The 23,165-nt window shown below is 42.5% G+C and overlaps 1 protein-coding gene across 1 annotated transcript in view; it reads right to left on the bottom strand.

Moving 5' to 3' along the window:
- CERS3 (ceramide synthase 3) overlaps positions 1 to 23,165 on the bottom strand; it is an 83,275-nt gene that overhangs the window by 20,291 nt on the left and 39,819 nt on the right. Inside the window, exons 6-11 of the mRNA XM_028502392.2 lie at positions 21,605 to 21,662; positions 20,628 to 20,678; positions 18,489 to 18,581; positions 16,168 to 16,296; positions 12,933 to 13,039; positions 3,858 to 4,011 (exon numbers count right to left, since the gene is read on the bottom strand). Of these exons, the coding sequence (XP_028358193.1) occupies positions 3,858 to 4,011; positions 12,933 to 13,039; positions 16,168 to 16,296; positions 18,489 to 18,581; positions 20,628 to 20,678; positions 21,605 to 21,662 (592 nt within the window). The remainder of the gene's footprint in view (positions 1 to 3,857; positions 4,012 to 12,932; positions 13,040 to 16,167; positions 16,297 to 18,488; positions 18,582 to 20,627; positions 20,679 to 21,604; positions 21,663 to 23,165) is intronic.

Genomic DNA, 23,165 nt, shown 5'->3' with positions numbered 1-23,165 from the left:
GGCATCTCTATAATACTCTATTTCAAGCATCAGTCTTTGTGATATTTTTGTGATGTTTTTCTTCTTCAGTAAAGGGTGGGTTTTACATCCACAGCTCCCTACTAACAAAAGAGACCTGGGGGCTTCTTGGAGGTTACAAATTTGGTATTTCTTCCCTAACACGCTGACATCTGAGAGAAAGTGTCATCCAGAGTGTGAGTCATGAAAGTCAGCTGGCAGAAGACAGCTTCTCGAACTGTCACAGGAGCCCTTGGCTGTGAGTCAAGGGCTCTGACACCTGACATCAGCTGCAGCGTTATCTGAGAGAAAGTCCGAGAGAGCTTGACTGGGAGCCAGCTGCCAAGCTCCTTGGAATTCACAGGCTCCCTGGGATTTGGCACAAAGAGCCTGAGTAAATAGTGATGATGACAATGATAATGGCGGCTAACACTTGTCACGTGCTCAGTGGGTGCCACACACCAACACCAGGGCTTTATCCGACAAGGCAGGTACTAACAGCACCAGCTCCATTTTACAGGCGAGGAAACTGAGGCAGTGAATAGACCACACGGCCAGTAAAGGAGAGAGCTAAGACTCAAATGCACATAGAATCTGAACTCTTAGCTATTACCCTCATTGCTTACTAGGAGGTTACTTGGGAACTAAAGAAATAATTATAAAACATCTTCTTATGCTTTTAAAAAGTCCAGAAATAAGTGAAAGGACTTGTTGCTGCATTTATAATCTTGATTATTCTATTTGTTTATGTACTCACTATCTTTTACTCCATAGGAATATTTTAAATTAATTCTCTGGTCATTTCAAATAAAGAACAACTGTTTGAATAAAGCATAATTAGACAAAGAGAAGTATTACAAGTCAAGAGACTCTGGCACTAGTCTTGCCTTTGCCATGAAATTACCATGTGAATTTGCTGGAGGCCTCAGTTTCCCTGTGTTTATTAGAGGATTCTTTTCTTTAACTACAGCAGTCCGGTGTGTGCGAAGCATCATTCTGTGAACTTAGGAGGCACTTCCTGCCGAGAGCAGATGTCTGGGGCCGGTTGCCAAGGGGCCAGTTCCTCCATCCTGGCTTTGTGGCTCCTCCCTCCGTGCCTTGGCTGCGCACCAGTCTAAGATGTCACAGGGACATGCTTGAGTTGGCCAGCACTCAGCATGGTATTCACAGAGAAGAAAAGAAAAGCCTAAGGATGGTCAAGTTCCCTTAGGCAACACTAACAAAAGCATGCTCTGCCCCTTCTCATTTCCTCTGAAAGCACTTCTGGTGTCTGCAGAGAAATGACGAAACGAACCCATCCACACGTCATACTCCCGATGTGACGTGTGGGCTGGTAGTCCACCACAGAGTCACCACCTTAGAGGGCCCAGTTAGAGTCCAGTGCCAGGTCTTGTTCTGCAGTGAGAGGCCTGCTGACTGTGCTCTATATGTTTTAGCGTCCTGAAGTTATAGTGATATTGTTATTTTAGCATATTCGGCAACAGAAGCAAATGGCAGACTCTCTCTCATTCATCATATGTGTGCAATGACCCACTGTTTAGGAAAAATAAGATGTGATTATCTCAAAAGTCACGTAGTAGTGTCAATACTAATAAAAAAGAAGTGTAATCACTTCTGTCTTTTTCATTCTACCATGCAAACTCATGGAAACTATACACAGAGTAATATATTTTGTAATTCCCCACCCAAAAATGTGTGTTTTGCTGTGCCAAATTATCTATTCATTTGCATATTCAAAATTACTTACTAAGGGCCCACCAGGCAGAGAAAACTGAAAGGGACAAATTCTCAATCCCTGTCGTAAGATTTAAAATAAATTTTGGGGGGCCTACAAACTTATGCAATCCCATTTATTAAATATCCAAGAATTAGTCACCTTAGTAACAATTGAGGTGTGTGTTAAATGTTAAACATGTATTCAACAGCGTTGAAATCTTACTTGTTAGTTGTTCCTCTAAGAATTTCAGCTCCCGCCTCTGTTCCCCTCCCCACCCCTTTGCAATGCAACTATGCCTTGAAATAGCATTCTTTAAGAGGCGGCTTTATGGCTCTGGAGGCACACGCGGATTTCACAGCCAGCTTTGCCACTGCTGTGGAAAACAGAGTGCACATGCAAGCCAGCTGAAGTCATAGGAACTGCAACGATTAGGGCTGAGGGGGCCTCCGCTGCTGCTGTCAGCCTGCAATTGGAAACAGCTTTTCCGAAGTACAGCAGGAGAAAGCAGGACTTCCTGTCCGCAGCTCCCCAGCCCACTGAGTTTTTAATTAGGCCTGGTACCGCCCGTTAGAGATCAGACGTATGAAAATCATGAGGAAACCAAACAAGAGCATCTTCTGCTTTCCAAGTTTCGTTCGGCCTGGCTCCCTCCCAGGCCTGTGATTCCTGTCACTGACCAGTTAATAAGGAAACAGTTTCCGCCTGGGGACAGGAACTCTAGGCAGGCTTAAGGCAGGTTCAGTCCAGGGTCCTTCCTTCCCTCCAACCCCTGATGTGCAATTGTCTAACTGCTCAAATTCTTAGGTTTATCTCAGTTACTTCAGCTTTATCAGTCACTCGGAGATAAAGTAACATTGGCAGAGATCATAGGAAAGCTATTTAGAATATTAATAAACTAGAATCAGTCAATGAAAATTTTTCTTGGCACTCCAACCCTAATGGAGAGTCTATTCTCAGGAAAACAGACTCTGGACAGTAATTTAGTTTAAAAAAACACCCAGCTTTCAGGATTTGGTTTGAGACGTAGCCTAATTTCCTTTGTCTAGATCTAGAAGCTAAGACATGGCAGAAGGTCAATGACCAATTCACTGTCAACTCCTCAATGATCATTGAGACACACTTACTACATACAGTAGGAAAAGGAATTAATCCGAGAGTCGATCAAAAATGACCTCATAAGACAAATTACCAGCATGTCCATTATCCACAAGTCACTCATTCTGATGGTAATACAATACTGCATTACCCAAAGATGGTAACCCCTAAAAATGGGCCAGTTGTAGCTTTCACCTTGAAAGATCCTTCAGATCTGTAGATGTAGGATTTCCACACACAGAGAAGCTGTGATCTGATTTTTTTTTACTTGCCTTAACGGCTCAAGTCAAGTTCCATCTATTCAGTGAAACTTTCCCTAGCCCTTGGGTCGATCTCTCTTTCATCTTCCACAGCAGGTCTCCAGAACCTCTCTTCAGCACAGGGCGTTCTGAACAAGGTAGGTGGCTGCTAGTAGGCATTTCCCCACTAGATGCTGGGCTGCTCCCCAATGTCAGGGACTGTGTCTTACTCATTTCTGAAGCCCCCCCCTTCCCTGTTCTGAAATGAAAATCCAGAGCTGAATTCAAAACAAAATAAATAAACAAGAAACCCATATACTGTCTAAAGTGTATTAGCAATTTGTTATTTAGGAAAAAAGACATTTTCAGAATGCGTATAGCCAGATGGTACCCAATGTTTCAGAGAGGAGAAAATCCAGGGGGAGAATGTTATGTGCACATTAGACGCTCAGCAAAGGTAAACATAAGGCTGTACAACATTGCTCAACTACCACCAGAAAGCTTGTCCTGAACTAGAGCCAAAGGAGACTCGTTAAGACAATTTTTTAAAGCAGCAATCAACATGTAGATAAAAAATCTTTTAAAAATAACTTGTCCTCTAATAAAAGCAATTTCTTAAAAGCACCTTAGAGACGTACTTAATGAAAAATCTAGCTAAATTTTAAAAGTTATTAATTATGATCAAATCAACAAGAAAAAGAGTTCTGGTTAACTGTACGTTAAGTACACCGGTCCTCGGTCTGGGCCGCACCTTCAGTCCGGCACTGGAGCCGACCTGTTCAGAGCAAGAAGAATCGCACCGCCCTTACCTTCATGAATATACATCTTTTGAGCATCTTCAGGATGAAGTAACCCCAGTACAGGTGAAGGACTTGCAGGACCATGAGCTGCAGGTTGAGGAAGATGTACGAAAAGAAGGGATCGAGGTAGTGCAGAGGTATAATCAGCGTGCAATATAAAATCCTGAAAAACCAAACAGATGAGGGCATTTCACTGTAGTCCAAGTACTTGTGAATTTTCCGTGAGAAAGCAGATACTTTTCCTCCCAAGGCATGCAACATCTATTTCATTTCTAATGATGTCCAGGAAATTCTCAATAGAAAACAATATGATAATATTAACTTTTATATCATTATTGGCAAGCCACAAAAAAAAAATACAGTCTGCCTCCTGGGAGAAAAGTTAAAGCAAATGGAATTTTTATAGCCACACGGCCTTCACTCCAAGAATCCTGTACCTCGGCTTCCTCTTTGCAAACAGAAGAGCACCCTGCTCACCTTCCCAGATGTGCAGAACAAACAGGATAATGCATGCTTATGTGGACTGATCACTGCCTTATCTCATTTATTTGTCATCAAAGGTGAAAAGGGAATTCCACAAAAGTAAGTTTTCCAGATAAAAGAGGCTTTTAAAGAAGCAAAATTTCTACTATCACTTCCACTTCCTAAAGTGAACTGCACACTTTATTAATTTCATAAACCAACCCCTGGACCCAGTGTGAATTGGCTGTGATGACCCCGGACACACTGTGCCTCCAGGTGCTGCTGCCGCATGAAGGGCTGCCCATTTCCTCCCCAGACTTAAAGCACTACTGCGGTTTTATGGTTCTTGGATAGGTTTATTTGTGAGCATTTTATTCTAATTCTAAAAATAATTTATTCATACAAAATTGGGCAAATAAAAAGGAAGTAGCCTATGATGACATTATTTTAAGCAAATAGCATTATAATTTTTTTGTATGATCTTTCAGTTTTATCCTATATATATTTAATTTCATTTTTAAAATAACACATAGCAAAATGGATTGGTTTTTGGTGTGCAGCTCTACGATCTACAACACAGCCGTACACCTGTGCAGTCGGGACAGAGAGCAGGCCCCTCACCCCACAGACCCTGTGCTCTCCCTGTGTGGTCATGCCCCCCATGCCTGACAACTGGCAAGCACTTATCTGCCCTCTGTCCCTTTAATTTTTCCTTTGCAAGAAGGCTGTATAAATGGAACATACAATGTGTCAGCGTTGAGATGAGCTTCTTTCACTTGGCACAGAGCCTCTGAGATTCGTGCAGGGTATCAGTAGCATGCTCCTTTTGGATACTGAGTGGTTTTTCATCTTTTTGGACATACCACAGTTTGCCTATCTATTCACCCACTGAAGAGCATCTGCATTGTTTCCACTTTTTCGTAATTACGAATAGAACTGCTGTAAATGCTCATGCCCAGGTGTTTGTGTGAACGCAAGTGTTCGTTTCTCGAGGGTAAATACACAGGGTGGAAGTGCTGGGTGTTACCCTGAACTTCACAAGAAACTGAAACCTGTTCCGGGGTGGCAGTGTGGCCCTGCGCCAGCAACGCACGAGAATGCAGCCCTTCCTCACCCTCATCAGCACGGGGAACGTCCTCTAGAGACGTTTGCCACTGTGGTAAAAGTCACACGTGTGGGACTTTATGTCCAACTTCATTTAGCTGTAAATCAAAATCATTTCACACTCTTTGAACCTACTGGTGTATATAAGTCTTTCCCAAAGTGAAAGTCATTTCTTTAGAAGTGTATATTTCTAAATGTAAGATTACTGTTTCAAGGTGTATATTAAAAGCTATTAAGGCTTTGCCATAAATTTTTTCAAGACTGTAACAATTTATAAGGCCACCAGCAATTCATGAAAGAGTTTCAATGAACCCCCCGTGAACACAGGGTATATAGGGTTCAGCACTATCCATGCTTTCAGGGCATGCACTGGGGGCTGGAAGCTACCCCTGTGGATGTGGGGGGACTGTAGTATTACAATCACCACAGCAACGACTACTTTTCACTACCGCCCCCTTCCTTATGGCAGAGTGCTGCTTGAATAATGCTGGAAGAGCAACACCCAGGAGAGCGCTGCAGAACTGGCTGGATTTTCGGCTTCGTGGGGAAACGAAGGAAGCCACTGGAGGGGAAGAGCAGACTCAGAAGAAACGGGGACCCTGTGCTGCCTGAGCATGTTCTGTAGGAAGACAGAAAGGGAGGAGCTTCAACAAGTGGACAGGGGCTCAGAAGGGAGCAGACCCTGCGATCCTGGGAACAGCAAGTTACAGGGTTACTGCAGGGGCATTTTCAGGACCTCTGTTTATGGGTCTCAGTGTCCTCACGAAGGGATGGCCCACTCTCAATCCTGAGTTCTCTTTTGCTAAAAGAAGAAGAGGGACACGAAGGAAACACATCTGCCCTTATGATTGGGTCCCTAACTGACATGCGCAGTGTGTGCAGGCATGTGTGTGAGCACACCGACACCTGCACACTCATTTACCTTACAGGCCGCATGAATGTCCCCTTTCACAGAGAAGGCCAACAGACTGCCTGCTGTACTCAGTTCCTGGAGCCATTCTGCTCTGTCCATGGCCTTCAATCTGCCCAGATGGAGACACTACGACTGTGTCCGTGAGCTGCACAGCTCAGTTGGCCTTTTCCGTGTTTTTGGTTTTGTTTCCCATCTTCGCTCTTTCAACCACTGGAGTTCAGATGGTTTGTTAAAAAGTCACATCGCTGGTATACATGGTAGTTGGTTTTGCTGCGCTAGGAAAGGCAGCCACCAAAAAGCTGTATTTTTCTAATAAAAACGAAGGTAAAGGTCTTTTTTCCTTGCTAACTGCAGGTGTGCACACCAAGCCATTTCAGGATAACAAATACTGGTTCTACATGTGAGTGATTGCCTACCTTCTATTATAGATGCGTCTTATATTTCAAAGTGGCCATGCAGTTGAAGAAAACTTTAAAAACTTAGGAAGGGCAAATGTTGTCTGCTCTTAATCATCCAAATTAGTAGTTTAATTTGAAATATATCTGTTCTGTCTTCCCAATGTCCTATTTCTAGTTTTGGTTCTTTCATAACTAGCTGTGTGGCCCTAGGGGTATGTTAACTGTTCACCTGACAACAAATAGAGGGACCAAATGCTTCCACAGTGTCGAGGACATGAAAAGCAAAGAAGGAGCAAGCAAGCAATGCTCCGGGGGAGTGACAACAGACTCTGCTCTGGTCCTGGGCCAGATCTGGTGGTGAGGGAACAGAGCAGTAGAAGACATCTTTGGATCAATGGACGGAACTGGAAGACAGATGGCAGACTGCCACACTTTCTGAAACGGAGAGCTAGACTGTAGCTCTGTAAAAGAATGGCCTTGTCCTCAGAAATAACACAAAAGTATTTGGGACTAAAAGGACATGATGTTTGCAACTTTCAAATGGTTTAGAAAAGTGTGTGTGTGTGTGTGTGTGTGTGTGTGCATGCTGAGAGAGACAAAGAGCAGGAATGACAAAGCAAATGGGACAAAATGCTAACTGGTAAACCTGGGTAAAGGGCATGTGTAAGAGTTCTCCATGATACCCTTGAAATTACCCTGCAAGTTTGAAATTATTTCCAAATACCTAAATGAGTGAAGGAACTGGATGACCTTGTGAATAAAGACCCCCACCCTATGACGCTATGATTGGAAAAAGAGCGACTGCCGCGGCTGTGCTTTATGACAGCATAAACAACAGGAGAGCCAGGCACGGGGTGTGCGGGGAGGAGCTCTACTGAGGACGCAGTGTGGGACGAGACACTGAGCAAACACGCGAGGTGAATTCACCGTCTCCCTCACAAGGCGTGCCACTGGAAAGTCTGGTTCTGAGATACGCATCTGCAGCAGTAGCGCTGGGGAGCCGCCCGGCTTCCATGGAGCCATTCTCTCGGTGCACAAACCCCTCCTTCCCTTGGGTGACTGTATACTGGGCCCTGCGCCACCCCGGGAGGGTCATGGGGGTGACCGTGGCACCACGAGACCATGCTCTGCCCCTGACTTGTCATCAGCACCGAGGCCCAGGCTGTACGAGGCTAGAAATGGTCCGTGGTGTCCTCACTCTAATCTCCTGATGAATGTCAGGTGAACTTTCAACTTGGTCTTGTCTTTCTCTCCTTAAAACTGTCGTCTTCCCTGATGGCCAGTCCAAATATTTGTATGTTCTCATCACCCACAGAATCCCCTTTCACATGAAGCTTCCCATGGTAAGAGCTGAAGCCTGCAGTCCAGGGAACCAGTGGTGGGAAAATAAAGTTCCCACAAGTGTATCTACCATTGGAGCTAGGGACTTGGAGGTTATTCACAGCTGCAGAAGACTTTGCTTCTTTTCGGAAAATAAAATTTTAAAAAACCAGGTCAGTATTAACAGTCTTCCAATATACAGATAAAGCGGTGGACACAAAGGTCCCTACTCATGCCATTATGAACTCCTGCAGGGTAGGAAGCGAGCTGGGATGAGTCCGAGAGAGGAAGCGATGAGCCAGCACTGCCGCCTGCCCCCTTCAGCTGAAGGGGAGTGGTCCTTCCCTGCGATGGGCCAGCCTGGGTGGGACCGCTACCCGTTCTTGTCATTTATGGAGGAGAACCATCAGGAGTCATTCCCAACCTTCCAAAGGTCATTTTTAGACTAATGATTTTCAGACAGCATTTGTGTAAGTAGATAAATACTTCCATGTTGGGAACCACCCTGCCTGGCATCAGAAGCTGTAACCCCCGCCAAGGCTAAGGGAATGACCTTGGACCATAAACCACCAAGGAGACAGGCTTATCTCCCTGGCAGGAGCACTGCTTCTGCTACTTCATCCATAACTGGCCCCCAATGCGTGGTCGGTTAGCCAATGATGGGTAAGATTCCCCAAGGGGGGAATGATCTAAGACAAGCATGATCACGTGGGAGGCCCCCAAGGAAGGACTTTGGGGGCTAGAGCAAAAGGAGGTGATGGACCTTCACCCCTTGGCTTTGACATAGCCTGAGCCCTCATTGTCTGCGAGAAAATCTCCTAATCTCTTGGCTGCCTTACTTCCCTTGCTCCACCTAAGCCTGAAACAATGACAGAGGGTGGTACAGCCCTGGGCTACAAAGGGCGGGTTCCCTAGGGTGATGAGGCCTAAGTAAGAATATATAAAATCCTGTGAAACCTGCTTTGTTTAGAATGCTCTCAATTAAATGATAAGGGTCCAAGGAAGAAGTAAGTTTGTTCCTTAAAGTTTTTTACAGCTCTTTAGCTATCTGACCCTGACTCAAAATAGACCCTCAGAGTTCCTTGTTCTCTATTGCTTGATCCATACTTCCCGGCAATGAGTAATGAGCTTTACCTGAATTCCTGTGTAAATGAACCCAATAAAAGCCATTGAGGAAAGGGCTCTTGGTCCTTCTCCTTCAAGAGATAGGCCACCTTTCCTCCCCAAGCAGATCATGTCTTGGTAGACTTATTCTCATTGCCCTGTGGGTGGAGCCCCCCCCCCCCCCCACATTCAGTAGTTTAAAAATATAGAAGTCACTATTTAAAAATAATAGTTTGGAATACAGTGTGAAAAATATAAGACTAACATTTAAACACTTTTGAATAAAAATGCAAACAAATGGGGTAACCAGGTGTTTCGAACAAAGCAATTCAGACAATGCCAACTGGAATCTCTGCCTAATGTTGACAGTGACAATGTTCAGAAAATCAGTGTCATTAACTCCTGCAGACCCTGACTGAGTACTGGCTAAATAAAATCCTATGAAGAGCAGGAGAGGAGAAGACAGGACACAGTGGTACCAACACAAAAGGAAGCTTACCACAGGAAAGCAAATGTACCTGAGGCTGGGGGAATGAAGGAAGAGCCAAAGGAAGGAAAAGGCAAGTAGAATGTACGAACTCCAGTTCTTTCTCTCAAAGCTTCCAGAAGAATTTCAGACAGGTCAGCGTTCTCCCCACTCCACCCTTTATCTCACCTGCAAATGTGCAACGGCGGCATTCGGGAAGAACAGAGCAACTAGAATGCAAACTGCCTCCCACCGCACCTCTAAAATGCCTGAACCCTGACAGAGGTCTATCATCTGCACATTGTTTGCTGCATAGCAAATTCCAGCAAATCTGGACCAATAAAAGACCCTTGAAAAATGAGTGTGCAAAGTTACAAGATTGAGACAGATTGTTGGAACAGGCTAGCAACAAGGAACCGACTTTTCCTCTTTGGCATCACAAGATGATTATGTAACATGTTCAAGCTTATGGAAAGATATTTAAGCTAGAGCAATATACTGCAACTGATTCTTTAAAAAAAAAAACATTGAAAACATCTCTCAAACTTCTAATAGCTTGGTGAGGTTTTCTTCAACCTTCCAAATAATGCAGATCAGCCAATGTCAGTACAGAAAAATTTTTACCAGCAAAAAATTTTTACAGTCAAGTCTTTTAATACTGGTTCATTCGCAATCCAACTCACTCCCTGAAGATAGCAACCAGTGGTATGGGCTGCTCTCTGAATTCCACGAAGTATCAAGATCAAGAAAATGCCACGTACACATGACTGATTTTCACTGAAACCCAGAAATGCTGGCAGGAGAACGAGTTCTTCAGTGTAGGATTTTTAAAGTAAAGGATATGTGAGAAAGTAACACACACCTCCACAGTCACTCAACCCCAACATGCAGTTCAGGTGTTTGCTGGGCCAGAGTAAGCTTGCTTGTGGATTTTGAGACATCATGGGGAAGTCTGAGGTGAGTGTCCCTCATTGCTAGATCAAAAGTCAACCACAACAGCAATACTTGGAAGCCTCTCAAAGAGCTCCCTGGACTGACAGCTCCCATGGTGTGTGCTTTTAAAATATGTTCACAAATTCTTTGAAACTACTCTCATCAAGAAATGGAGTCTAATTCCCCTTCCCTTAAACATGAGCTGGCCTTACTGACCTGGGTCCAATGAAGAAAAAACCAGGTTGCAAGTGACTGGCTGTGACCAAGGCTATAAAAGAGAGACAGCGTCTGCCTAGCTGTGTCTCAAGCTGATCACCTGGAATTCCAGCTGCCGCACTATGAGGAGGTCAGGCCATCGGCGGGGCTGTGAGCAGATATCCCAGCTGCCAGCCCTGCCAAGACCCGAACCGACAATCAGCATCAGCCAGTGGATTCTATGTGTTACCTCCACCGTGTGAGTGAGGAAGCCTTCATGAAAATTTCAGCTGACTTCCCAGCCACCATCCAACCATAACCACATGAATGAAAAGCATCTAGCTGAGGCCAGTCAATTCCCAGAACCATAAGGGATAATAATAATCAATAAACGTTATAGTTTTAAGAGGGAGGTCTGCAAACTATGAACTGTGGGCAAATTGGGCCTGCAACCCATTTTTCTACAGCCTATGAGCTAAGCTGGGTTTGGCACATTTTAAAAGAAACAAAACACAAAGCAAAATATGCAACAGAGACCATATGTGGCCCTTGGAGCCTTAAAATTGCTATTCTATGGCCCTTTACAGAAAAAGTTTGCTCACCATCGTCTTAAGCCACTGTTTTCAGATGGTTTGTTATGCAGCTACAGTCACTCAGCTGGAACATGTGGAACAAAAGAGGGGCCATCGGTGGGCAAATCCAGAACATAGAGCCCATGAAAGTCACACTGAAAAGCCACATCTCAACTGTTATCTGCACGCCAATGCTAATCCCACCATTAATCACTACTGTACAATTTTCTGATTTCACAAACATTTCGCTCAGCCAAAGCAAAAGTGATGGTAATGTGATTCACTGACCAAGAAGAGTATAATACACATGCACCTCAGAAATCTGATTCCAGGTGAAACTCCAAAGTCTAAAAGACTCATTAATAATTTTAGTTTTAATAGCTGACTTGAGTTCCTACTATGTTACAAACACTGTTTGAAGCTATTTCATATGTATTACTTCAGCTAAGACTCACGACAGCCCTGATTTCCATTTTACAGATAAGAAAACGAGGCATGGAGAAGTCATCTAACCCACCTGAGATCACATGGACAGTGAATGTAGAGCCAGGGTTTGATTCAGGACTGACTTGAATCCGTGAACCTGACCACAGTGCTCTGCTTCTCCCCTCCAGAAAATCTCTAATCAAGACACCCCGTCCCCACTTAAAGAACATAGCTGGCTTCCATAGGAAGGGCAGCATGCTTTGACCTCCCTGACCAGACTTCACTGGGCTAGTTGTCCAGGGTGCTGTGCATCCACCAGGAATCTGGCCTGGAACCTGGGTCTCTATCGCTTTCCCCTGGAACTTATTAGGATCTTCAGTAGCACCAATTTTTCTGTAGAGACGATATGAAACTCCTAGACAGCCCCAAACTATAGCTGGTTATATACTGTCCCTTCCAAACTGTCAAAGGCTTCCTCACATTCCTCCCTCCTCCCCCGGCCCTGGTTTCTGTCAGTCAACACATGGAAAATTACGTTTGCCAAAGGAATGATTGTCAGGGAAGACACAATATAGATTCTTCATTGCTAGCCCTTGGATCAAGAAAATCAACAGGCTGAACAAGAACCAATCAGTATGAAAGAGATATGCAAACCATTGCTAGGACCAGTAATCATGGAGAATAAAATGAGTATCAGTTTCCTCATCCATGAACTGTGAGTGATAATACCTGCCTTTGATTCGTTGGGTAGACCAGTGCCAAGACATAAAAAGGCCTAACCCAGTGACTGGTATACAATCCCTGGTGGTTATTAATTACTGTAATTAGAACACAGAACATGCCTCTCTTTCAAAGAGCTGATAACTGGCCAATGACCTTTCACTGGAATAACTGGAAAAGCTGTTAATCACAAGACAGACCCATGTTTACAAAACAAGATGGAGAGTAAGAGTTGCTGCTTACCCATTGGGTTACACAGTCCCATCTCCTTTTGTCAAAGCCTTTTCCACAGTGGAAGGTTTTGTTTTAATTATATATAAAAATGCCCCCTTCACATTCTTTTCTCCAACTGAACTTGGCACAAATAGCTGGAGATCAATGAAGGAGAGGGCAATGCTCCGACTTTAACAGCATGCTGACACCACCTCGGCACAGAGACCAAAGGCAGGACGCAGCCTCTTGTCTACTCACCAGAAGGGAAAAACAATGAGGCGGCTGATGAGAAATATTGCAGAAAAGATGAAAAACAGGATGTTGCAGGTTTGCTTCCACCCGGCATAAGAAAACATCTTAGCAGACTGAAAGCAGACAAAGAAATTGTATTCAGACACAGTGACATTAGTACAAATTTCTTAAAATGAACATTTATAAAGGGTATACTATCTGGGATTTGCTTCAAAACAATTGGACATGTGTGACTGGGGAGAGAGACGACGCAAGATCTGTGATATGGATGACTTTTATAGCTGGATGATGGATCCACTGTAAAACTGGGTCACTCTTCTCTTTATCTGGTCATAACACAATGTTAAAAAAAGGTGAAATATATTACCCCCATCTTTCAGCAGCACTACAAGTTAGCATGCCTTTTATTGGGGCATCTATTTCATTTCTCCATTGAACGGGGAGGTGGGCAGGGCTGAAAAGAGGCTGGGGCACGAGGGAGGGCCTGGCTGAGCTGGGCACGCTGCCAACAAGGCAGCTGCTTTCAGGCAGATGGGAGGCAACTCCTGGGTCTTGTCCCGGTTGAAATCCAGTTTCAAGTGCTTGATTTTCTCTCCTTACTTTATGCTAGTCTATACTGCTCCTATCATCTCTCTTGAACAAAGAGAATTACAGAAAGGGTTATTTAATGTGGCCTTAGAAGGTTAATTGATGAGAATTCTACACTTTAAAAAAGATTTGCATTGCACTGCAATTTCCATACTTTTCTATACTTAACCATGGGGTAAGGATGTGATTGGACCGTGGGGTTGGCACACTGCCCAAAAGGGAATGTAGTCTCAGTTCCTGAGATAGAAGGCTAATATGCCAGGTGGGTGGAAGATGGGTATGAGAGAAAGGCCAGAAGTTTAGAGTGAGTGGTGGGCTGGAGTAGGGAGCTATTTGAAGGGTCAGAGGCCAGGCCAGGGTGCATAGCTAGAGATGTGCAGGGCCAGACAGCACTCTTTTGGGCAAACACTCACACAGTCTATTTTGACTGTGCAAAGGTGGATCCAAGAGAGTGACCCATCTCCTCTGCTGTGCATCAGTCAGGATACTGTTAAAGCGCTGGGTCCTAGATCTAAACTTGAACATGTGGACAATTAGAGAGGAGCAAGAAGATGCATGAAGTAGGAAAAAGGCCACTTATGAGTAAAAAATGGTAGATGTTGAGGCTGTTTTTCCTTGCAAAGAACAAGCTAAGAAAGGGCCCACAAACTGTCTTGGGGGATATGAAAGATTAATAGTCTGCATCCCTAGGAAGGTCTACACAGGGGCGAAAGCTGTACCATGTCTGGGTTCAATTAGAACTTGACTGTGAGAACAAACATTTAAAAAAAAAGAACTATTCGAGGAAGCTATGGAATAGGCACCTCTGGAGAATATAAAAAAAATAGGCCCCATGCCACTACTGAATGTTGTCTCTACCACCAGCCGATGGAAGGTGCTGGCCTTGCTCACTGAACCTCAAGTTTAGATCCTGACTTGTGAATCAAGAATGATTCATGATCATTAACAACATGAAACTGCTGTCATAGTTTACCCACAAAGGGACCTCTGAATTTGACATTTCATTTTTCTTCATTTTTTTATCTAAGGTCCTAAGAGCATTTTCTAACAGAAATGAGCTAATCTTGACAACATACACTAAGGGTCAGATGTGGCTTCTCCTGTTACAGCTGAGGACAGAATGCAAAGCATCACGTGCCTTGCCCAGTTGCCTAAGGAGTTTCGTGGTGTCAGAGACAGGGTGGGGGAGGGCTGGCAGGGACAACCCTAGGCTCATTCCCACTTCCGATGTCTAACTCCCTTCGAATAACACAGCAGAACTGTTGTTACAGTGGACGGACACCAAAGGCAATTGAACTGGAGGGTTTAGAAGCAACAGAGTAGCAAAAAAATCTTAAGTCATGGCCAATGTGGTCTTAATTTTCAAGCAGGGTTCCTGAGATATGATCAGAGAAGGGGGTAATTAAAACAGAGGTGGCCACATTCAGAGAGAAACACATGGAAAAACTGGCACGATCCTTCTTTTGCTAAGCCATTTGCTGCCTGAAGCAAATGTAATCATCTTGACCTTCAGAATAGGATTTACATGCCTAATTACAATTACACACGAGAAACAAAATGCTCTACACAGCTAGTATTTTAATAGTAGCCAGTTGCTTTGAAATGGCTGCAAATGACTTCTTGTTATGTCTAGAACACCGTCCAGTCTATGAGCTAAAGCTGGTCAGCTCTTGAGGTGAGAATGGTTTTCACATTTTTTAAGGAATATAAGAAAAGACCAAAAAAAGGGAAAGAAAAGTATGTGACAAGAAATCCTATGTGGTACACAGAGCGAGGTTTACTCTCTGGCCCTATTCCAAATAGTTTGCTGAACCCAGATCGAGAAGAAGATCCTACTACCTTTAATTTCATTTCTTCCACATCAACCTATATCCTGTTCCTCGCTCTTCAAGAGGCACTTCTGAATGCCGAATGGGTTAGCATCATTTTCCCTGGCCTCCTTGTAAAGGGGTATACTGAAACGACGAATCAAGGGGCTCTGGGAAATGCGGCTCTAAGAGCAGCAGGAGAGCTGGCAGTCACTGGGTCTCCCCTCAGGGTCTACAGGGACTGGCACCTAACAGAATGGGTAGACAAAACAATCTTAGTTTTGCTTTGTCCCTCAGATTTGTGTGGTTTGGAATTAGGAAGACTCTCGTTTTAATATCCACTGCTCCGAAACATTCCTTACTCAGAAAATAAAATGTTGCTTAAGTAACAGCTTTCATTCACGAAGCTGGAGGATCATCAGAGCAGGGCAGTGCGAGCATCCAGTGGTATTCATCTTTGACCTGAGCGAGTACATGGTGCTGTCCAGCGTGAAGAATCCATAGTGCCATGAGTCCAAGTTTTCCTTTTTAAAAATTAAAACTCATTCCACCTTCAAATAGCTTAGCTTACTTCCTGAGCTACTCTCTGCATACAACTTCCTTAAGTGGAGTCCCACAAATGAACCTCCCTGTCAAGGACCATGAAGAACAAGGGGTGGAAATGAAAATCTAAAGGTTTTATTTCTTTGAACCTTAAGATCTGGGGGCCTAGCCACATCTGTGGACTTGGGATGTCTTCAGGACAGAGAGCCCTGCTAAATCACTCAGAGACAATTCTCCCTGTGAGGAATCACAGAAACCCAGGAAGTCCTATTGTTATCAGCGTTTCAACGGTGAACACTTACCTCCAGCCAGATATCGGCCACATCGTGCACAATCATCACCAGGGTCCCACTGCGAATATAATTAGCACACCAAGAGAAGCTCATCAAACTAATAGCAGCCAGGTGGTGGATGACATGAGCTAGAAAATCCTACATAATGAGGGGAAAATGGGAACCATTAAGAAAATGCAGTTATTTCCTAATCATTGGAAGGGCTAATAATAATAATAATAATAGCTTAAAACTAATAACTTACATCTGCATGTTTTGATATTTGTCAGATACTTTCACTTTAATTCTTAAACACAATCCTTGGGAGGCAGATAGGACAAGAACTACCCTCACTGATGAAGTCACTGAGCTCTGAGAGGGCACTGACCTGCTGTCAGCTAAGCCCTACTATCTGCTGTCCTCCCCACTGCCCCACTCTGCATACACGTATACACACCAGCATATTCCTGTGCACATTTACACTGACTGTTTATTCGTGTCTAATTCCAACAAGGGAAAAAAGACATGTAACAGAACCACAGAGCCATTACAGAAGGAGGTGATGCATATGAAAGAGGTAACTAATGAACATGAATCACTACATCAGTAAATCTAAGCTAAGGAAGACTACCAAAACTGAGCATAAAAACTCAAAGGTTTTCTGCAGAGAAGCTGTACAAATAGCCAATTAGCACATGAAAATATGCTCAACCTCATTAGCCATCAGGAAAATGCAAATTGAGGCCACAGTGAGATACTACTTCACACCCACCAGGACAGCTAAAGTAAAAGTGATAAACAATAACAAGTGTTGGCAGGAATGTGGAGAAACTGGAATGCTTATATACTGCTGTGAGGAATGTAAAATGGCATGGCTGCTTTGTTAAGTAGTCTGGCAGTTCCCAAAAGGTTAAACATAAAATGACCACACAGCCCAGCATTGCCACTCTTAGGTATGTACCCAAGAGAAATAAAAACATATGCTTATGCAAAACCTTATATATGAATGTTCATAGAAGCTTTATTCATAGCCAAAAATGTGGAAACAACCCAAGTATTTATCACTAATAACCAAATAAACAAAGCACACTATATCCATACAAGGACTATTTAAAAAAAAAGAAATGAAATGCTGACACATGTTACAATATGAATAAATCCTGAAAAGATTATGCTAAGTGAAAGAAGCCAGATACAAAACAACACATACTGTGTGATTCCATTTCTATGAAACGCCCAGAAGAGACAATCCATAGGGACAAAAAGGAGATTAGTGGTTGTTGCCTAGGGCTGGGACGCTGGAAGAAAGGGGAACTGCCTGCTAAAGGAATCTATCTTGGAGGCCAGGAAAGTGTTCTCAAGTGGACTGTGGTGGTGATCGCAGAACGCTGTGACTATGCTGAAAACCACTGAATTCTGCACTACAGATGGATGAATTGTATGCCGTGTGAATATTTCAATAACGATGTTTTGTAAAACACGTAAAGATGGAGGTTTTCTGGCAGCCAAAGTAACAGAGTGAACATGTGGATGATAACAGCCTAACTTACTGAGCACGTACTGTCTACCAGGAAGTGCTTCATGTGATTTAACTTGCTTAATCCTCACAGCAACCAGAAGAAATTGGAACTATTTTTAGCTCCATGCTATGGTTTAAGGAGTTCACCAACTAGCTTGAGATGTTAGAGAGTGGGCAAGCCAGGGATTCGAACCCAGGCGATCTGGACCCAGAGCCTATGCTTTACCCAACTCCTGGTAGTGTTAGCTCTCTGAAGACATGTGTTTACCAACATATGCCATGTAGGTGCATTTAATTTTGTAATTTTTAAATATTTATGTATTTTTTTAGAGAGAGGGGAAGGTAGGGAGAAAGTGAGGGAGAGACACATCCATCCGTTGCCCCTTCCAACCGGGGACCCAAGGCACGCACCCTGGCAGAAACTGAACCGGCAACCCTTCACTTTTCAGGAGGATGCCCAACGAACTGAGCTGCACCAGTCAGGGCTGCATTTAATTTTAAAAAAAGTACTCAGTGCATAAAGAAAATGATAAAGAAAAATCAGCGTTTTTTTATTGCCTCAAGGAATCACAAAAGACCAAAATCATTACAGGATCAACTACCTCAGTATTTTTTTCAAATCTATCCCTTGAGAAAATGACTCAATTAGCTTCAAAGTTAATGTTTCTATAATGTTTCACTACAAATACTTACCAAGGCTACAAAAATCAAACAAGCAATGAACTGAAACTCAACACACATGAAATACTATTTAAAAACTGGGATTTGGGGCAGGGGATAAAAACTTTTGGAAATAAAGAGAATAAAGTAGTTTTGTAAATGACACACTTACCTTCCTCTTGACATCAGAGCTCAGGCTAAATAAGAGAGACCAATAAAACCCCATCTCCAAAATGTAGTACCAGTACTGGGATGGCAGCAAGGGCTGAGAAAAATGAGAGTATTCACTTTAATGTCATTTAACTCATTTTAAGGATAAAACTATTGTTTATCCCTATTGATATCAAATTCCCCCAAATAATGATGCTTTACATTTCGGCTTCCGAGAAGGAACTGGAGATAATGTTTTCAGGCATTTTATTATTCTAAAAGAATAATTTGGTAAACAACAACTCCAAAGCCAAGTTATTCAGTCAAAAGTTATCAAGCATAAGATGACAAATAAGAAAAAGAACAGATCCACAGATGATCAAGATATTGGATTTATCAGACTTGGACTTTAAAATAACTTTAAAATTTGGTTAAAAGGTGGACATTTTCAATAGAAAATGGGCATTAATAAAAAATAACTAAATAAAAATTTCTGAACTTTAAAATACAGTAACTAAAATTGAGAACTCAGAAGATAATATATCACAGCAGATCAGACACTGCTGAAAAAAGCACCAGTGAACTGGAGGACATGAAAGCAGAGAACATCCAGAACTGTGAAGGCTCTGAGATGTTTCCTTACTTGCAAGTTACCTTGTCCAAGTTTCACGGATGCTGGGAGAAGATACGAGACTTCTGAATCACAAATTTAAAAGTTTATTATTCACAGTAATAAGTTATTGATATTTGGGCCAGTTCTCTCATCCGAGTTCCCACAGGGCTAAGCGAAGAGGGTCAGATGACGCCTGCACATGCAGTGGGGAGTGTCACCAGAGGAAACCCTGCGCTCGGGGACCCGACTCTTTTCTAATGGACAGCAACATGCCTCTCCTTTACTCCAGCAGGAGACATTATCTCTGCCTTCCAAGGCTGTCTGTCATGCAAGCGTCCTTGAAGAAACAGTGCAGAACAAAAGGCAGTCAGTGTTTCACTTCACTCAACAGGCTGAAATGCAGGAGAGCTGTGGAGACACGTCTCCTGATAGACTGGGGCACAGAGACCAGAGGGTGGAAGATACTGGGAAACCTGTGAGAGATACATGGGAGATGGGGTAAAGGGCTAGCACATCAGCACGCTTGTAACAGAAATTCCAGAAAGAGAGGAGAGAAAGGAACAGGAGCAATGCCTTAAAACTTTCCAAAACTGGCTGAAGATAGCAAGCCACAGATTCCACAAGTGCCATGGACAGTAAGTGGGACAAATTCAAAGAAAACCAACATTTATATGTAGCATACTATAACTGCTGAAAGACAAAGACAAAACATTAAAATCAGGCAGAGGGCAAAAAAGAGCATTAACTTTTTAAAGAAATCGATAGGATGCATAAGACAGCAAAAATGATATCTTTAAAGTGCTGAAGGAAAATAACTACTAACATGGAATTCTATGCCCAGCAAAAATATCCTTTCAAAAATTTAAGGCAAATGATAATACTTTAGACCAGCAAATCAAAGGGACTTCTTCAGCCCGAAGGATAATGATTTCAGGAGGAAGCATGGAAATGCAGCATGCAAGGAAGAGCATGGAAAGGACAATGTGGCTGATTTACAAAACAGTAATAGCAGTGACTTACTGGGTTTTAAATATTTGGAAGAGGAATAGGAGGAAAGTATATGGCATAGTCTAATGACCTTATAGTGACTAGAAAGAGGTAAGGACACTAATTTATATTAATTCTAATATAGATGTATATTCAAGGATACATGTGGTAATTTCTAGGATGATCACTAAAATAACAGTATGTATGACTGAAAAGCTATATAAGAAAATAAGTGAAATAATGATATTTTAAAAACTTGATTGTCCTATAAAAAAGTAAGAAGAGAATTTTAAAAAGGAAATGCATCAAGTAGCACAAATAGAAAATAAAATAGAAGGTAAATTTAAACTCAAATACATAGTTACATTAACTGTGGACAAACTAACAGAATGAGACAAATGATAGGTAAAGAATAAGGACTGAGTCAACCCCGGCACAGAAAGAGGCAAAGGACTGAGCAGAAGTGGACAGAGAGTAGGGGAAGGACTCAGACCTAACTCAGGGGACAACGTGCGGGGCCTGATGGCTAAAGGAGTGAGGGATGGTACCAGAGGTCCTCACCTGTCTGGGATAGCCGTTCCACACCTCCCAGAGGTCATATACCCAAGGTTTCTGTAAAAAACAAGGGCCCAAGAGAAAAAAAAATTAGTTTGTCAGATCAAAGGCTGTCTTCAGCAGAAAACACAAGCTGTTTCTGATGTCACTGACGGGGGGGCGATCGGGCACAGCTGGAGGCATCTGTGTCACCTTCTGGGGATCCCGCTGCACGCCCCACCCCTGCAGGTATTCACACACAGTCCCAAACAGCACCCAGGACACTCGACACTTCCGGTGAGTCTGGGACCAAAACCAGGCCTGTCATACAGCGCAAGTAATTTCAGATGAGTTCCTCTTCTACCAAAATCATTTCCAAACTGATTTCTGCTTCTGTAGCAATAAAACACCTTCACAGAAATGGACAGGATCTTGAGAGAAGTCTCTAAACCCTGGCTACCTTTTATTTTTCTACAAACAATGTACTATTAAGTTTATAATCACTTGATGAGGTAATCATTTAATAGGTATTTAAACAGACAATGCAAAGGGTAAGGAGAAATGTAGTTTTTGATGGGTAAGTAATAAAAGTCTTCACAGGACAAGTGGCATCTGACATGAGACTGGCTGGAATTTGACAGGTGGAGAGAGATGGGAAGGGCAAGGGATTCCTGGGCAGAGGGGATAAAATGTGATAAAACCCAAAAGTGGGGATGTACCAGGTATGGTCAGTGGCCAATCAGTAGGCTAGTTTAGTTGGTGCATGAGTTGCATAAGTGGAAATAGGGAGAGATTAGGTTTAAAAGTTAACTTTGCAAGTGCAAAGCTTAAGGAAGGCTTTGAAGGATGGACTGAGATGTTGTTACTTCTCTAGGCATTAGAGGTGTTGGGGGTTTAAGAGCAGGTCATCTTCTTGAAAGTATTATACCCGAAGAAAATTGAGGGCAGGAATTTTTAAAAAGGAATGACAAATCCCAACCAAAGATATCAAAAAGACAACTTACATCGTACAGAAACGCGATTCCAGCAATAGTAATCACTAAGTAAAATGCAAATCGCCAGCTGCCAAAAGAAAGAAAAGTCTTGTAAAGGTGATTGACATCTGAGGAGAAAAATATGTGGCAGCACGGAAAGAACACACACTCTGGACGAACACATCTAAGTCGAGGTCTTAACTCTGCCGCTCATTAAATGCTATGGCTTTCAGGAGGGCACTTAGCCTCCAGGAGCCTCAGTCTCTTCATCTGTAACATGGAAACAACAAAACTTGACTCAAAATGTAAAAAAAACTGAAGGTAGTTTATGAAAAATACTGATCATACAGTCTAGTGTGAAGTTAGCAACAATAAGTGGCAGTTGTTTCCATTATTTTTGTTCATTATTATTATGCTCAGCCTAGTTCCTGACATGCAGTAAGTGATGGTTTGATGTTAGTATTATCAACAAATCATTTATTTTATCCCCATTTATTTCCCAGTGAAAAGGCTTCTATGTGGTCAGACTATCTGGCTTCTGAAAAGCATATTCTGAAAGGGTATCTTTTTCTCATGTCTGGATAGAGACTATAAATTAAGAGACTTTAAAGACATATCACCCAATTGTAATGCATGGGTCTCATTTAGATCCTAATTCAAATAAACAAACTGTAAAGCAGATTTGAGATAGTTAAGGAAATATGAATATTGACTATTTGTTGTTATAAAACTTTAAAGGTATGATATTGGTATTATAATTATGTTTAAAATTACTATGGTATGTATCTTTTAGAGATATGTATACAATACATATTAAATGATATGTATATATAATGAATATATACATATATAATAATATATATATATTAAAATATTTACAAGCCCTGGCTGGCATAGCTCAGTGGATTGAGCATGGGCTGCGAACCAAAGTGTCGCAGGTTCAATTCCCAGTCAGGGTACATGCCTGGGTTGCAGGCCATGACCCCCAGCAATCGCACATTGATGTTTCTCTCTCTCTCTCTTTCTCCCTCCCTTCCCTCTCTAAAAAATAAATAAATAAATAAATAAAATCTTTAAAAAAATATTTACAGGTGAAATCATACAATGTCTGACATCTGCTTCAAAAATGACCTTCAATAATAATTGGACAAAGGCAGTTAAAAGGTGTAAACTTCTAGTTAGAAGATAAATAGTCACCATATCGTACATTACATCCCATACTCTGCTGTGTGGTATATTTGAAAGTTTCTGAGAGTAGACCCTGGAAGTTCTCATCACAAGGAAACAAACCTCCTTTTTTTTTTTTAATATGTATGACATGATAAATATTAACTAAACTTGTGGTAATCATTTCACAATATATGTAAGTCAAGTCATTATACTGTATACTTAAATGCATACAGTGCTGTATGTCAATCACACTCACTGAAACTGAACAAGCATGACCCACAAAGAATACCTGCGGTGGGGGAGAGAAGCAGGTGGGGCACAGATGACAGAGCACTGCCTGAGATGACAGTGACTAAAGGTGGTGACGGACACACAGCATGCACAGTTCATCCCACTAGTGTTTCTACTTCGGAGTGTGCTC

Source organism: Phyllostomus discolor, chromosome 12 (genome assembly GCF_004126475.2).
Source record: "Phyllostomus discolor isolate MPI-MPIP mPhyDis1 chromosome 12, mPhyDis1.pri.v3, whole genome shotgun sequence".
Taxonomy (NCBI): Eukaryota; Metazoa; Chordata; class Mammalia; order Chiroptera; family Phyllostomidae; genus Phyllostomus; species Phyllostomus discolor.
Note: the sequence above shows the minus strand (reverse complement) of the source record. Positions and strands in the feature narration are given on the sequence as shown.